The sequence below is a fragment of the Copadichromis virginalis genome, linkage group LG6, assembly GCF_057382275.1.
Source record: "Copadichromis virginalis isolate Kocher_CV1m ecotype Utaka linkage group LG6, C_Virginalis_male_GT1.1, whole genome shotgun sequence".
NCBI classification, from domain to species: Eukaryota; Metazoa; Chordata; class Actinopteri; order Cichliformes; family Cichlidae; genus Copadichromis; species Copadichromis virginalis.
The window spans coordinates 41,261,504-41,275,059 of NC_140623.1; the positions used below are offsets into that span (position 1 = coordinate 41,261,504).

The window sequence follows — 13,556 nt, forward strand, 5'->3', positions numbered from 1 at the left end:
ATCAGCTGTATGGGATTAACTTAATGTTGCAGTTGGATATTATTTTAATTCCTTCTTATGCTGCCGTTTTGATTTATCAATAATAATACAGCAGAATACATGAGCAGGTTTTAAAACCCCAAATAAAAACTTTAAAATAAATTGATGAAGTTTAGTTTACAACATTTTAAAGTTTTACCCCCAGAAATACCAGTGTTTTTGACACGTGGATGCTAATGACCTAACACTGATTTCTGACAGTAACCCAAACAGAGATGACTACACGATGAGGGGACCATGATGAAAGACCACAAAGTCAAACTTCTTTTTCTTTTTTGTTTATTGTGGCAAGAAAGTTGGAAAATACACACAAACACACACCTTGTCCGACATTTAGTCAGTTAGGGTCTGGTTACACACACAGAGGACAAAATACAGTATTTTCACCCAAAATACAGAGGATTACTCAAAGAAAGTACAAGTACATTAAAACTTTACTTCAGTGAAGTACTAGAGTAAATGTACTAAATTCATCCTTTCATCCAGTGCTGGTGGACCCAGTGGTGATGCTGAGCTGGTGAAGCTCAGTGGGCACATGACTGCTGGGAATTCTAATAGCAATCACATCATCATGTTATTGGAAGATCCTGGACCAAGGCATGGGCCTGGTTGATCTGGACTCAGGCAGGGTCATGCCTTGTCTCAGATTGTGTTTGTGCTAATCAAGTGTGTAGTCGAGGTGAGGAGGGTGACGTTCAACATGAACGTGGCACTACGAGCGTCAGCACCTCCAAGTCTGAGTGATGGAGGTCCTGGGATCTTGCTGGTGAGGTTTAGTATAAATAGCCAAAGTCTGTCAATTGAAGGTGAATATCAGAATCGCCTGTTGTTGATGAAAGTAAAGACAGGAAAGCACAATGAGCCCTCTTTAATTGACGGGGGTGATGATCAGAGGTGCAGAGTTCCAACCATCATTTTCCAGTCCAGGACTGAAGTATGGGTAGAGTTTCTCAGTGAAGGAGCAGCCAGTAAAGGAGTAGATCAGAGCTGCAGTATCAACGTCATAAAAGGAGACCAGGCCATCCTCATAATCCACAAACACCCCCACCTTCTTAGGAGCAGACTGCAGAGAGAGAGCGACATCAGGGCCAGCTTTGTATTTATTTCCATTACTCAGGCCTACAGTCCAGAAACCGGCTGCAGGTCTCGGTGTGATGTCTTCCCTCCTGTTGATCGACTCTCTGGCCACTCCCAAAGTCCACTCGCCCTTTCCTTCAACCTGAACCTCAAAATAAAATCTGCCTGAAGAGAAACTCTGTTTTCCTAAAACAGCAGCACTGTAAAAAAATCTCTCTGAGTTGTAGGGAAGAGCTTTCTCCCTATAGGTATCATGTACTTGTTTCTCATCATCAGACAGGAAGAGGTAAGCATTTGCTGTGTCTGGATCGAGTGTCACGTCCACTGCGTAGCTCTGGGCCCTCCTCAGCTTGGCCATGGCGAGCATCTTGGGTAGTTTCTCCTTCATCTCTGCAGTTTCCTCCAGCTTAAGCACAGAGAGCAGCTCCACCTCCGTCTTCCTCTTCTTCAGCTCACGGATGTCCTGCTCCATCTTTCTGATGAAGCCTTCAGCCTGCAGCTCTGTTTGTCTCTGCTTCTCTCTGATGGCCTCCGTGAGCTTGGCCTCACCTTTCTCGACATACTCTTTCAGAGCAGCAAAGACCCGAGCACCATCTGTCATCTCTCTGTCTGCGTCCTCTTTACCGAGCTCCACTGAGCGTTTGAGCTCCTCAATCTTCAGTCGCATCTCCTCGATCGTCTGCTGGATTTCAGCCTCCATCTTCACCAGTTTCTCTCCTTTACTCATTTCTTCCAGAGGATGATTGAATTTCATGCAGTCCAAAAGTAATGAAAGAAACACCACACAGAGAAGCAGCGGCAGTGGTTTTAAGCCTAACCCAGGGAGAACTTCTTCCTGTCTGGCTGGCCGTTGCTCTGCCCGTCTGAAGGTATCAACCATCTCAGAGATCAGAGTGTTGACCTGCAGCTCGGGCTTTGGGTAGAACATCTTCATGCAGGCGGGACACTGGAACGGGACGTCGGCGTCAACGGGTTCAGTGATGCAGTGTTTGCAGAAGTTGTGTCCACACGGCGTGCTGACCGGATCGGTGAACACATCCAGACAGATGGCGCACAGAAACTGATCTTCAGTCTGCAGACAGGCGGCAGCAGCCATGTTTGGACACTGAGAACAGAAAGGAAAGACGCTGGTTACCCAGTGCAGAATAACACGTCCTGTGAGCTGAAGCAGAGCTCTTGTATTGTCCTCAACTCTCTGTTGAGTTCTGCTGTAATTTCTTTTCTTCCGTCTCTGCTCTGTTTGTTCCCTGACCTGTGCAACATTAGCATCTCAGCGCTGTTTCACCATTATAAGTTTAAGTCATGGATAAATTCCACGGTGGACTGTTTTACCTTAGTTTCTGCCAGGTGTTGTTCAGGTTTGCTATTCGTCCACCTTTGATGCATTTGTGGGTTCAATATTAACACATTTTAAAAATAGTCTGTTAACAACAGGACAAAATCGGTGTTTTTTCTACTTTAGCATGTAAACAACATAGAGCATCAGACACGTGACTCAGAAACTGATTCTAAGGTTTCCATTTTTTTTTTTTAGTACTTTCCACACATAAACCAAAACTGAAAACATCGCATTGTTTTAGATTCCCCAGAGAAGCCTTTGTTTTCGGGGGTATAAAGTTTTAAATATTTGATCGCGTAGTTTATCCGTGCGCTCATGGAGGGGACAAAGTATTTCTGGAGGTTGGCCAAAGGGGAGGGAGCCAAAACAAACAGGCTGAAATGAAACTTTTAAAACGCTCCTGTTTAAGATCACAAAGCCGTTTACTGATGCGTGAATCACGTGGCGCTTTGCACGCAGAGCCTCAGAACAGAAGCGCAAACACCTGGAACCTTTCACCAAACATCCCCTTCTCCCCTGAAACTTCCTAAACTGAATTTTCATGTTTGCGTTAAGAGTTTTCAGCTCGACTCACCAAAGCTGGGCGGAAACTCCCGAAGAAATCCGATTAATATTTGTTTGCAGACACAAACAAAGCCGTCTTCGATCAGCTGCACAGATGCCGCAAACCGAAAGCGCATCAGTGTTTGAGTGGACTGGACACACTTCCTGTGTGAGCTGTTTAGCTCCACCCACACCTGAGAGGGTAAACAGCTTGAGGAAATGACGTGTACAGACCAGCGGGTGTGTCGGCTAAATAAAAAAACGTATAGAGGCAGATGGTCTTTACTCCTCTTGACCTGCAGCCCAGGAACAGCTCACAGAGGGCAGTGACTTTAACTCCACCTCACCTGTGGAGCCCTCGGATCTACCACCAGGTGTCCTCCTCTCCAGTGTTGTGCCAAAAAGCAGTTTTCGATGTTTATTTTTACGCCTCATACCCTTGCTAACATTGGCAAATAGACTGTAGTTATCATGATTTATTACGGTGTTATAAACAGAATAAAGAAATGACCTGTAGCTCGCAGGACTTATTGTCTTATTGTACATTCATTGTAATCAATAGAGTTCCCTTTTGGACGCTTAAAATATCTTTATATTACTGTGATGTTATGTTTGTCCCAATTTCTGCTTCCCTCTTGGGCAGATCTAACGTCTATGACACTTCTTCCTGTATAAATAAAGGATATAAGAATTCACTTTGCCAAAAACAGATCGCCATGTCCATCTTTTGATAGGAATGTACTTTCTGGCCCCAAATAGCTTGATGCCATTCATGACAGATGTATCTGATAGATTATAGACCAACAAATCATTTATAACAGTTTAAATGTCACCAGTCACTTTCTGGATCTTCTCCTTCTCCCATAAAGCTGATCAATCAGATGCAAATACTGCTGTGTCTTGTATCTTCAGTCCTTGACTCGTCTATGTTTTCCTGGACAGTTGGTGACTCGTTTCACCTCCACCTGCACTCCCAGCCTCATGTACAGCAGATACCAGTGACACCAGCAGGTAAGAGAAGTGGCAGATCTGCCTTCAGCTCTCATGAAGGCGGCCTTAAAACAGATGGCTTGTATTGATTCAAAATCAACATTACTGCTTTAGACAGACTTCATTCATCTTAATAAACAGTGAGAACAACATAACCTGCTCACTAAACAGTTCAGTCACATTTCACGTGCATCTGTGGAGTTTCTCTTCCCTCTTTGTTTTCAGCCACTCGGTATCCCAGGTGGCCGAAAACTGTCTTGCTGGCCTGTGGTGTAGACCAAGGCTCCAGTGCGTATTTCTTATTGATGCTTATCATGGAAAGACCAAGACTTTAAATGCTGTTGAAAAACTTTACATCTTATTATAATCTGAGCTCTGTGGTCTGAAGGATCTTCTTGGAGTCGTGGTTTTATTTTCCAGAGAACTGACTGGTCAGCTGGTGGTGACTTCACAACTGTTGACATCACTCGTCAAACATAAGGTAAAAAGTAAACGACCTCTGTCACACTGAAAATCCAGGATTAAACATCACTAGGCCCCAAATCCTGTTCCAACCTATAACATGAATCACAGATGAACCTTTAATCTTTCTACTGAAACAGATTTCTGCATTTTGAGGGTTTATTTACACACCACGAGCATCTGAATTACAGAACAGTACTGAATACTGCTTACAGTTTGATACTAAAAGCTGGCTGAGGCCATCAGAGCAGGACAGGTGGACACGCAGCTGGAGTTTCCTTAAAAAACAAAAACATTATAATGTCCTCACAGAAATACATAAATATTAACTGGAGAGGTTCATTTGTTGTCGTCTCCAGCCCCTCGATCGCTGCTGAAGGATGAGATGAGATTATAGATCCTTGTGGTGTACGGGACAAAGTCTTTCTTATAGGTGATGACAGTTTTGGCGTGTGCCGTCTTGTAGACCTCCTGGTTTGGATCCTGCGGCTCTTCCACTTCTTCTTTTTTCACTGAGTAAGAGGAGGGCAATCATAAACATTCATTATCAGTTACTTCTATGAATATATGTGTCAGCAATAAAGGGTAGCACTGTGCAAACAAACTGGATCAGCTGATATTGAAAGTAAATGAAATTTGTTATTTCAGACTAGAGAGAGAATCTGTTTCTTTATACGCCACAGCTGCAGGTCAGTAACCTCTGTTTTGTCCTGTTTGTGGTTCCTTCCTCTCTCACCAACCAGCAGAACGTGATGTAAGCTGCGTATCCAGTGTATGTAAGCTGGATACGCAGCCTCCAGTGTAACTTATTGCATGCATTTGCAGGAAGAAAGGGGCACGTCTCAGAGCTCCTCTTAGATTCATCTCATTTTAATATTTCTTCAGTTTCTTCACATTAAATGAGTAACATCTGTCAGCATACCCGATGACACTCATCAAAAAGAGGCTGTTAAATAATTCGGCGTACTTCAGTTTGAGAATATTGTTTGCGCATGTGTGAATTTCACAGTTCACGTCGCTCACCTGGCGCGACCTCGCAGCGACCTGTGTATTTCAGGTAAGCGTACGAGCCGACCATGGTCCAAATACCAATCGCGTACACGGCGGATACTCTGGCGTTCCACTTCAGCAGATCTTTGAACTTCATGGCTGCTTCGCTCCACAGCGCTTTATTATTTCATGAACGTGTTTAGATTCCTTTCGCTAGAGCGTTATGGGCGCCGCCATGACAGTCACCCCGGAAGTACTAAAAAATAACCGGTCGCGTGTTTTTTTTCCATTATTTTTTTAATTTTATCATTAAAATCTAGAAATTGTTGATTATTTATGTCACAGGGTTCCGAGATAAAATCGCTCACAGTTCATAGACTCACACCATTTTTCAGCATGTGTAACTTTATAAGTGCAGGATATCCCCACGAAACTGACGGGGTTGAAAAACATATTTAAGCTCTGTTCAAATCAAATCAGTTTTACACTGGCACTGGGAGAACAGGCCTTCACACAAACTGCAGAATGGATGGACTTAAGCAGACCTTAAAAGAAGCTGGTCTGGTAATTCTCCTATTTAACTCATTGTCCCCCAGTGGACACACCACTCGGTTTCATCTCAAGTCCTGAGATCTGGTTGATGAAGAAGAAGAGTATGGACATAACAGAGGATGAAAAAAAACATCTTGAAAATGTATGTTATAGCTTAATTACGGAATTATATAATTATTTCACTTTAATTTGTTTTGTTTGTTTTTTTGTTTAGTTCTTCAATTCAATTCAATTTTACTTACAGCTGGTAAGGTAAGAATCACAACAACAGTTGCCTCAAGGTGTTTTATATTGTGAGGTAAAAATCCTACAATGATACGAAGAAAATGAAGAAAACCCTGAAAAATCATATGAACCTCCATGAACAGGCACTTTGGTGACAGTGGCAAGGAAGAACTCCCTTTTAACAGGAAGAAATGTTAGCAGAACCAGGCTAAAGAACAACAAATTATATCATTGGCTGAGATCACCTTTACAGACTTTTCATCGTCATACACAGGGTTGATGTGTATCACTCCCTGGTGGTCTAGTGGTTAGGATTCGGCGCTCTCACCGCCGCGGCCCGGGTTCGATTCCCGGTCAGGGAACACGTGTTTTGTTTGAGCATAATTCATGTTTTACGCAAGCGATTCAATTTCACGTGGACACACCTGTTAGGTCACGTGAGGTATACGCCAAAACTGTTACGTGCAAAAATAATCGCGTTTCATTTAGTAAGTCCGCGTTATAAACACAGAGATCTTGGCCAAAGTTTTTGTGAAAAGAAACCTCTCCTTCGAGCCGGATTCGAACCAGCGACCTAAGGATCACTGTGATCAGCCTCTACAGTCCTCCGCTCTACCAACTGAGCTATCGAAGGGGGATGTGGACCGAGCAGCGTCACAGCTGTTTTGATCAAAACATGCACTGGGATCTGTTTTTCTAGTTTATGTCCTTCATTGCAGCCACTAAAGATCTGACCAACACAATAATGAAGTTTCAGTCTTTCTTTCTTTTTCTCTTGTAGTAGTCATTCACACTCCAGCAGTTACTCTGGAAATACTTACACTTTCCTTGTCATGTCTGTGACGCTCTCCCGTCCCTTTCTCCCTATCCCATACTAACACCCAGCATCAAACCTCCCACCTTCATGGATAAAAAGAAAAACCTACATTTCAAAGTGTTCAAACGGCCTCAGACAGTGCACACTTCAGGTCCGGATCCGGATGAGCCAGACAAGACAAACAGAAATGAAACTTTGTTTGTTTCAAAGCATTCTTTTATTAATAAAAAGACAATTTAAGACCTAATTGATCATACAAAATCAGCATTCTCCTCAGTCGCTGTGCAGTGTTTGAGCCAAAGAGCTGAAACTGCATCAACATAAGAGGAAGTTGTGATTTTTTTAATAACATTTTCAGATATTTTATTTGCGGCTGGACGATCCCATCTACAAATATCTGCTGTGAAACCTTCAAATGTCTGCAGAACAGCAGCAGGACAGCTGATATGTAGAAACCTCACAGAACAGCAAGTGTACAAGGTGTCTGACTCTCTATTCAAATTCATTACATGTCACACTCAGATAAAAGTCTACCATCAAATTCCTTTTCCAAAAGAAAAGATGATGCAAATCAGCTTCTGTACACTGACAGGGGGGGAGGAAAAAAGACATATTTAATAATACTGTCTTTGTAAACACGTTATGACATAAAAAAAATCAAAACAAAAAAAAAAGGAGCATATTCAATACAACATAAATGTACAAAAGAATGAAAAGGCAATTTAATCTATAATAGTGTCAAGAAATATGCTATTAAAAAGCAAAGGTGTACCTAAATACCATTAAAAAAAATGTAATAAAGAAGTGAAGGAAGTACCATTGTCGTATTCACCAAAATAAAAGCTTAAAACGGGAGAATGTTTGTGGCATACACAGTACACAGACGTCGAGATAAGAGGTCATTTAGAGACCCAACTCAGAGACTGGGCAAAATGTTTTCAGTCGTGGAGACAAGTGGAGAGACAGGGTGGGAGCACGCTTTCTTAAATGAATCCTAGGAAGAGATGTACTCAAATGAATCAATCCTGGTGCTAATGTGTGCTGATTGGTCCGTTAAGGATTTACGATTGGTTTTCAAACGATAACAGTGTGGGTGTGGCTAAAGGCCAGCACAAACGTCCATGGGCGTAGAAGAAGCCGGTGGTCGTGTCGGATGACGGTGATGTTTTCAGGAGGCTGCCCTAAACTGGATAGTGGTGCTGTGACGGCCCTAATACTCAGGAATCATTTCACTAGCTGTTTATTTGACAGCTATTGAGAACATTTCCCGAAGAAGAAGAAAATTTTAAACCATGAAATTTGCAATGTTTTTCTACAGTTCCCCAGAATGCCATTTATTCCGGCCCATCTCACAGCGTTTGAACCCCCCCCCCAAAGAGCCAATCAGAAGTCAGTTTGAGCTGTGTGGTGGTGGGCGGGCGCAGCAAAGATGAAGACCTAGTGTGGTTTCTGTTCTCATGGGAGGAGCCAGAGATGTTTATAATGTTTAATGTTTGTGGGCTAAAAAGCTTTTAAGTGGTCAAACCTTTGAAGCAGTTTTTAATCAGATTCGACTGGCGACTCTATAAATGCAGATGTTTCAGAGATGAGGAGATTCCATCTGTTTTCTATCAGCAGCCTCCTCCAACACCACAGCGTTAGAACCAGCTCAGAGGCATAATCTCTCGAGCGTGTCCAGGGCCTCTTCCTTTGTGGACCTGCCTAAAACACCTCAGCTGAGCTCCTTCTGCATGATGAGCTCCTCAGATACGTTTGTGGAGGAGTCTCATTTCTGCTCCTTGTGTCCTCAATCTTATCCCTTCGGTCCCTACCTGCATCTCAGGGCCACAGGAACGTTTGACCGGCAGATCTACAGATTAACCTTCACCCTCAGATTAGCCTGTTTTTGAAGGTACTAATTCTCATCTGTCTGCTTCATGCTCAGCTGCAAACAGGTCTAGTGTGAGAAGGTCACTGCTGGCCAAAGCCCAGAGATAACGAAGCCCTACAACACCATAAATTTGATATTGTTTTTATTGTTTTGCTTTTTAAAAAAGCGTGCAACAGCCCTTTTTTGTCACTCAGCAGATCTCCTGACCTTCAGACCTCCTGCCCAATCTGATCCCATCCTCACGCTCGTGTCTCCCTCCTCTTTAACCGCTACCCGAGACGTTCATCACAGCTCTAATGAAACGCTTCATAGAGAGAAAAACTGCATCCAGTGAAACTCTGATCTGTCAGGAACAAAAGAATGAAATAAAGAAAATGGTACCTGTGTCTAAGGTTAACTCGTACCACAGTGGCTCGATAGTAAGACTCCGAAGGCGCCCAGCAGGTGAGCGGGGGTCGGTTTGGTCTTTAGTCATTTCACACACACATGATCACACAGAGCTGAGCTCGTGTAAAACCATCAGGTTAAGAGGTAAAATATGGAATAACTAAATGAGGAGGACTATAGTAACAATGAGGAAATAAAGTGGATAACTCAGCCTGCAGACTGACATGTAGTTCAAAAGAAAACCCGCCAGGGGGCGCCGCAGCACTGCACTTCAACCGCAGGCGAGCAGGTGGTTTGAACAAAGGCAGCACTCAGCCTCTCCTCCTCTCCGAAAAGTTAGTGTTACTCTACTCCTATCCTACGCTACGTCCGTGCACCATCCCTCGTTCTTCCTGCTGCCCCTCCTCCCTCTGTCCTTACAGCCCCAAGCTGCTCCGTAGTCTTCCTCTCTTTGTCCTTCCTCTCCCAGTTTTTATTGAACTGCTCTAACTTTTTTTCCTTCTTTTTTGACTCTTTCCCAGTAAAGTAAACTTATTTTTATTATTAGTACGGATTCACTCTGACCGCTGTCGTTTAGTACCTAAATCCACCTCTTCCTCCTCGTCACTCTGGCTTTTCTAGAGCTGCTGCTGCTTCTTCAAACTTCCACTCACTGCGGTTGATGTGACTAAACAAATTCAGCATCCCCCGTTACCCCAAATCGCCCTGCGCCCCCTGCTAACTGCTGGCAGAGAGATTCTGTCTCCTCCTCCTCCTCCTATTATTTTCATGGTTCAGCCGCCTCCTCTTCCCTTCCACCCTCCGTCTCCTCCTCTCGCGTTGCCCTCTCACTTCTCCATCAGTGCGTCGTCCTCCGTGATGCCCTGAGCTCGCAGCTCTTCCAGGACGTTGTCGAGGTGTCCGGGGTCGGGGAAGCCGTGGCCCGTCAGGTTGGAGCCGAACTCCGTCTTATGATGGACCTTAAAATGAAGGGAAGCGACGGGAGAACGTGTCAGTCTTTACATCACAAACTAACAACCAATCCGATTCACTCTTAGGTCTGAAGTTACCTCGTTCCAGATGACGGTGTCCGACTCTCCCGTAGTGCTTGAAGTACCCACTGAGAAGATCAACCTGCGGTCCCACGCTACCAGGAGCAGTCTGAGTACCTGAGAGGCGAAAAAAAATTAGAGATTCAGCCCAGCCTAAAATCAAACATCCATATTTTCCCCGCTGACTGCAGACTGGTTATAGGCACTGTACACTGTGAGGTATCAGAGAGAGAAAACCAATAAGATAGCCCCCACAGTGACAAGACCTTGGTAAAGTGGGGAGGAAGTAACGGACTAAACCCTCTGACCACCACCAGTGGTGGTGGTCAGAGGGCCCGGTGGCGCCTGTGTCCGGCAGCCTCGCCTCTGTCAGTGCGCCCCAGGGCAGCTGTGGCTACAATGTAGCTTGCTATCGCCAGTGTGTGAATGTGTGTGTGAATGGGTGAATGACTGAATGTAGTGTAAAGCGCTTTGGGGTCCTTAGGGACTAGAAAAGCGCTATACAAATGCAGGCCATTTACCAGGCCATAAACTAACCAATTGAAATACCCAGTGCATCATGGGAAGTCCCCCATCAGCTTGAGCATTTAGCAGGACAACAAAGGGGTCACCCAGACAGAGGTGGTACCTCGGGAGAGGAGCCTGGTAGCAGAAGTCTCCGCCTCCCATTCTACTTTGAGCTTAATTATACTGAAGTGAGGTGTCCATCTCTACAGCAGACATCTCCAAAACTGGGCGACCCAAACCGAAACCATCTAACACTAAACAAATCTGACAGCAGGACGAATGGATGTCTGTTGGTGGTTACCTTGCGTCCTTTCTCGCTGTCTGGGAGGTAGCAGTGTCGGGGAAAGCCTCTGGCAGTGAAGGGCTTCCCTGGATTCGGGTGCTCTGGTCCCTGAAAGGAGAGGAGCAACGTTAGAGGGTGTCAAACGCCACCTGTGAGGGCCAAACAGGGCCGCTGGTCCAGGTGTTTGAAGTGTTGGAGGTACCTGAATGCCTGGTGGGATGTTGTAGATGATGCGTATGGTTTTGCAGTCGGGGTGGCCCGGTAAAGAGTGTGGGATGACATGGTATTCCATCTTCCCTGCCGGCTGGTTTCCAGTCTTCACGCCGTAGATGGTTTTACAGGTGGGACACTGGAGACTGAAGAGAGGAGGAAGCAGATCCATTAAACGAAGGACTTTCCTAAAACCTGAGAGGATGAGGAGCGTGGTCTGGTTCTAACCTGCCGTCCTTGTTGCCGTTATTATACATGGCCACCAGACACTGGAAGTGGTACTGGTGCCCGCACTGTGCCAGCCGTCCAACTGACTCCGCCCTGGACACAGGCCCCACCCCTGGACCCTTGTATCCAGACGGGCCCCCCAGTGGCTCCATGCAGATGGTGCAGTCCTGGAAAATATTCAGACAGAGGAAAGGCTCATTCCCCTTTATCTCTGCACATGGTATGGAATTTCATGATAAAAAACTGAGGTCTCACCTCCTCTGGTGGACTTTTTACTTTTTGCAGGTACTTCTTCACCACCTCCTCTGGAGTTTTACCTGCGTACAGAGAGAAGGACGGGAGACGACGGGATGAAACCTGCGGCTGATGGTTCAACATCTCTACAACTGTGAAAGCTGAGAGGTCAAAATGGAGAGATCACCACGCGTACCTTTGCGAGCCTGTTTCTTGGTGGTCTTCCTGCAGCAGTGGCCGAAGCCGGGCACCGGCTTGACGTCGCTCTTGCTAACAGGCGGAGGGTGAAGCACGAGCTTCGGAGGCCTGGTCAAACACACGGGCAGAGCGGCAGCACTCATCAGGATTCCCGTGATCCCTGAAACACAACCGAAAGAAACAGTCTGTGAGAAGAGCGCTGTGGTTTCTGCATTCTTACTAACGCTAAAGTTGTTTATATTCAATTCAATTTTATTTATACAGCGCCAAATCACAACAACAGTCGCCTCAAGGTGCATTTAGATTGTAAGGTAGACCCTGCAACATTACATACACAGAAAAACCCAACAATCATATGACCCCCCTATGAGCAAGCACAGTGGGAAGGAAAAACTTCCTTTTAACAGGAAGAACCAGGCTCAGGGAGGGGCGGGGCCATCTGCTGCGACCGGTTGGGGTGAGGGGAGGAAGAGATATACTCAAATATTTATAAAAATTAGATAGTCAGCCATGGAAAAATCTGGTGGTGGAGCACAGGAATTATGAAAAGGTGACCGGCAGACTGTACAGAAGGACACCTGCCATCAGATCCTGACCTACTTATGTGCTAATGATGTTACTGGTAACAGCAGACTGTTCAAAGTCGTGGATCCCGTTTATATTGCAATAAACGGCCAGTTATTTGGTTTCCCTCGTGTAGCTGTATTGAGATATTTGAATGTCTTGGATAATTCTTACCGGCCAGTGCAGGGTGAACAGGACTGGATCCGTTGAGGTTCTTCACCGGGACGGTGGGCACGCTGCAGGAGAAGAAGACAAACCATTTAGCCCGATGTGTTTCCACGCTTCCTCACAGGCGCTCAGATCACACACTAAACCTCAATACTCACTAAGAAAAACTGATGACTGTCATTTTCACACAGGTAAACGCGCAGAGAGACAGAAATGGAACCAAATAAAGAAGAAATTCACTCGTTATTTTTATCTCCTCGATGTGTCACGTACGCGTCTTCTTCCTCTGTGCACCGTTTTGTTTGGAGGAGTGTGTGCAGGACTGCCGGGTGTGTGTGTGTGTTTATGAGAGCTAATCCTCGGAGTTTCCATCTGCTCACTGAGCTCAAAGAGATGGACGTCACACAGCTGCTTGCTGGGATTACCTGCCTCGTCACGAAGCCCATCGTCATCACCACCTTGCAGAGACACACACTGACTGACTCACACCAGTGAATTTCTTTCTAATAATCAATGTTTTTTCTGTTTTTGTTTCACACTGAAGCCTCAGGTCAGGTGAAAACTGAAAATACTACAGCTTACAACAGACTGTCCAGGAAGTCTTATTATGTTAACAGACTGTTACTTTTATTATTCTGATATTTACACCCTGCAGATCGCTCAACAAGCTTGTTTTAACATTCAATCACCAGATTTAAAACGACCACAGCCCATTTTGAAATCTGTAACTCTCATATCTACATGTACTATCCCGGGTTTGTTTATGTTTTGCACTTTTACAGATTATGTAACATAACATCCTGGTTTAAATCTGACAAGTTTGGTAAGTTAACAGGTTGTTT

General features: G+C 44.9%; 3 protein-coding genes and 2 non-coding genes across 6 annotated transcripts in view; 1 reads left to right on the forward strand and 4 right to left on the reverse strand.

Moving 5' to 3' along the window:
• Nucleotides 1–311: 311 nt before the first annotated feature.
• On the reverse strand, nucleotides 312–3,232 carry LOC146708534 (E3 ubiquitin-protein ligase TRIM21-like). Its single transcript, XM_085460969.1, has 2 exons — nucleotides 3,030–3,232; nucleotides 312–2,221 (listed from the first exon to the last, which is right to left on the reverse strand). The coding sequence occupies exon 2, from the start codon at nucleotides 2,210–2,212 to the stop codon at nucleotides 908–910; it is 1,305 nt and encodes a 434-aa protein (XP_085317095.1). The 5' UTR covers nucleotides 2,213–2,221; nucleotides 3,030–3,232; the 3' UTR covers nucleotides 312–907.
• A 1,146-nt stretch (nucleotides 3,233–4,378) lies between these two features.
• Nucleotides 4,379–5,684, reverse strand: LOC146708535 (small integral membrane protein 26-like). Its single transcript, XM_085460970.1, has 2 exons — nucleotides 5,474–5,684; nucleotides 4,379–4,962 (listed from the first exon to the last, which is right to left on the reverse strand). Exons 1-2 carry the CDS (start codon nucleotides 5,595–5,597, stop codon nucleotides 4,790–4,792), a joined length of 297 nt encoding a protein of 98 aa, XP_085317096.1. The 5' UTR covers nucleotides 5,598–5,684; the 3' UTR covers nucleotides 4,379–4,789.
• An 823-nt stretch (nucleotides 5,685–6,507) lies between these two features.
• On the forward strand, nucleotides 6,508–6,579 carry trnae-cuc (transfer RNA glutamic acid (anticodon CUC)). The gene has a single exon. It is a non-coding gene; the product is annotated as a tRNA-Glu (tRNA).
• A 184-nt stretch (nucleotides 6,580–6,763) lies between these two features.
• On the reverse strand, nucleotides 6,764–6,851 carry trnay-gua (transfer RNA tyrosine (anticodon GUA)). The gene is given in 2 exon segments: nucleotides 6,764–6,799; nucleotides 6,815–6,851. It is a non-coding gene; the product is annotated as a tRNA-Tyr (tRNA).
• A 377-nt stretch (nucleotides 6,852–7,228) lies between these two features.
• LOC146708538 (E3 ubiquitin-protein ligase DTX4-like) overlaps nucleotides 7,229–13,556 on the reverse strand; it is a 41,066-nt gene continuing 34,738 nt past the window's right edge. For both annotated transcript variants that reach the window (XM_085460480.1, XM_085460481.1), the window contains exons 5-12: nucleotides 12,721–12,782; nucleotides 11,981–12,142; nucleotides 11,806–11,867; nucleotides 11,551–11,717; nucleotides 11,315–11,468; nucleotides 11,131–11,220; nucleotides 10,341–10,439; nucleotides 7,229–10,250 (exon numbers count right to left, since the gene is read on the reverse strand). In XM_085460480.1, the coding sequence (XP_085316606.1) occupies nucleotides 10,119–10,250; nucleotides 10,341–10,439; nucleotides 11,131–11,220; nucleotides 11,315–11,468; nucleotides 11,551–11,717; nucleotides 11,806–11,867; nucleotides 11,981–12,142; nucleotides 12,721–12,782 (928 nt within the window). In that variant the 3' untranslated portion in view covers nucleotides 7,229–10,118. The remainder of the gene's footprint in view (nucleotides 10,251–10,340; nucleotides 10,440–11,130; nucleotides 11,221–11,314; nucleotides 11,469–11,550; nucleotides 11,718–11,805; nucleotides 11,868–11,980; nucleotides 12,143–12,720; nucleotides 12,783–13,556) is intronic.

Coding starts and splice junctions, on each gene's coding strand:
- LOC146708534 (XM_085460969.1), bottom strand. CDS start 2,212: ATGGCTGCTGCCGCCTGTCTGCAGACTGAAGATCAGTTTCTGTGCGCC.
- LOC146708535 (XM_085460970.1), bottom strand. CDS start 5,597: ATGAAGTTCAAAGATCTGCTGAAGTGGAACGCCAGAGTATCCGCCGTG. Junction 4,963..5,473: donor TCGCTGCGAGGTCGCGCCAG/GTGAGCGACGTG, acceptor CCTCTTACTCAG/TGAAAAAAGAAGAAGTGGAA.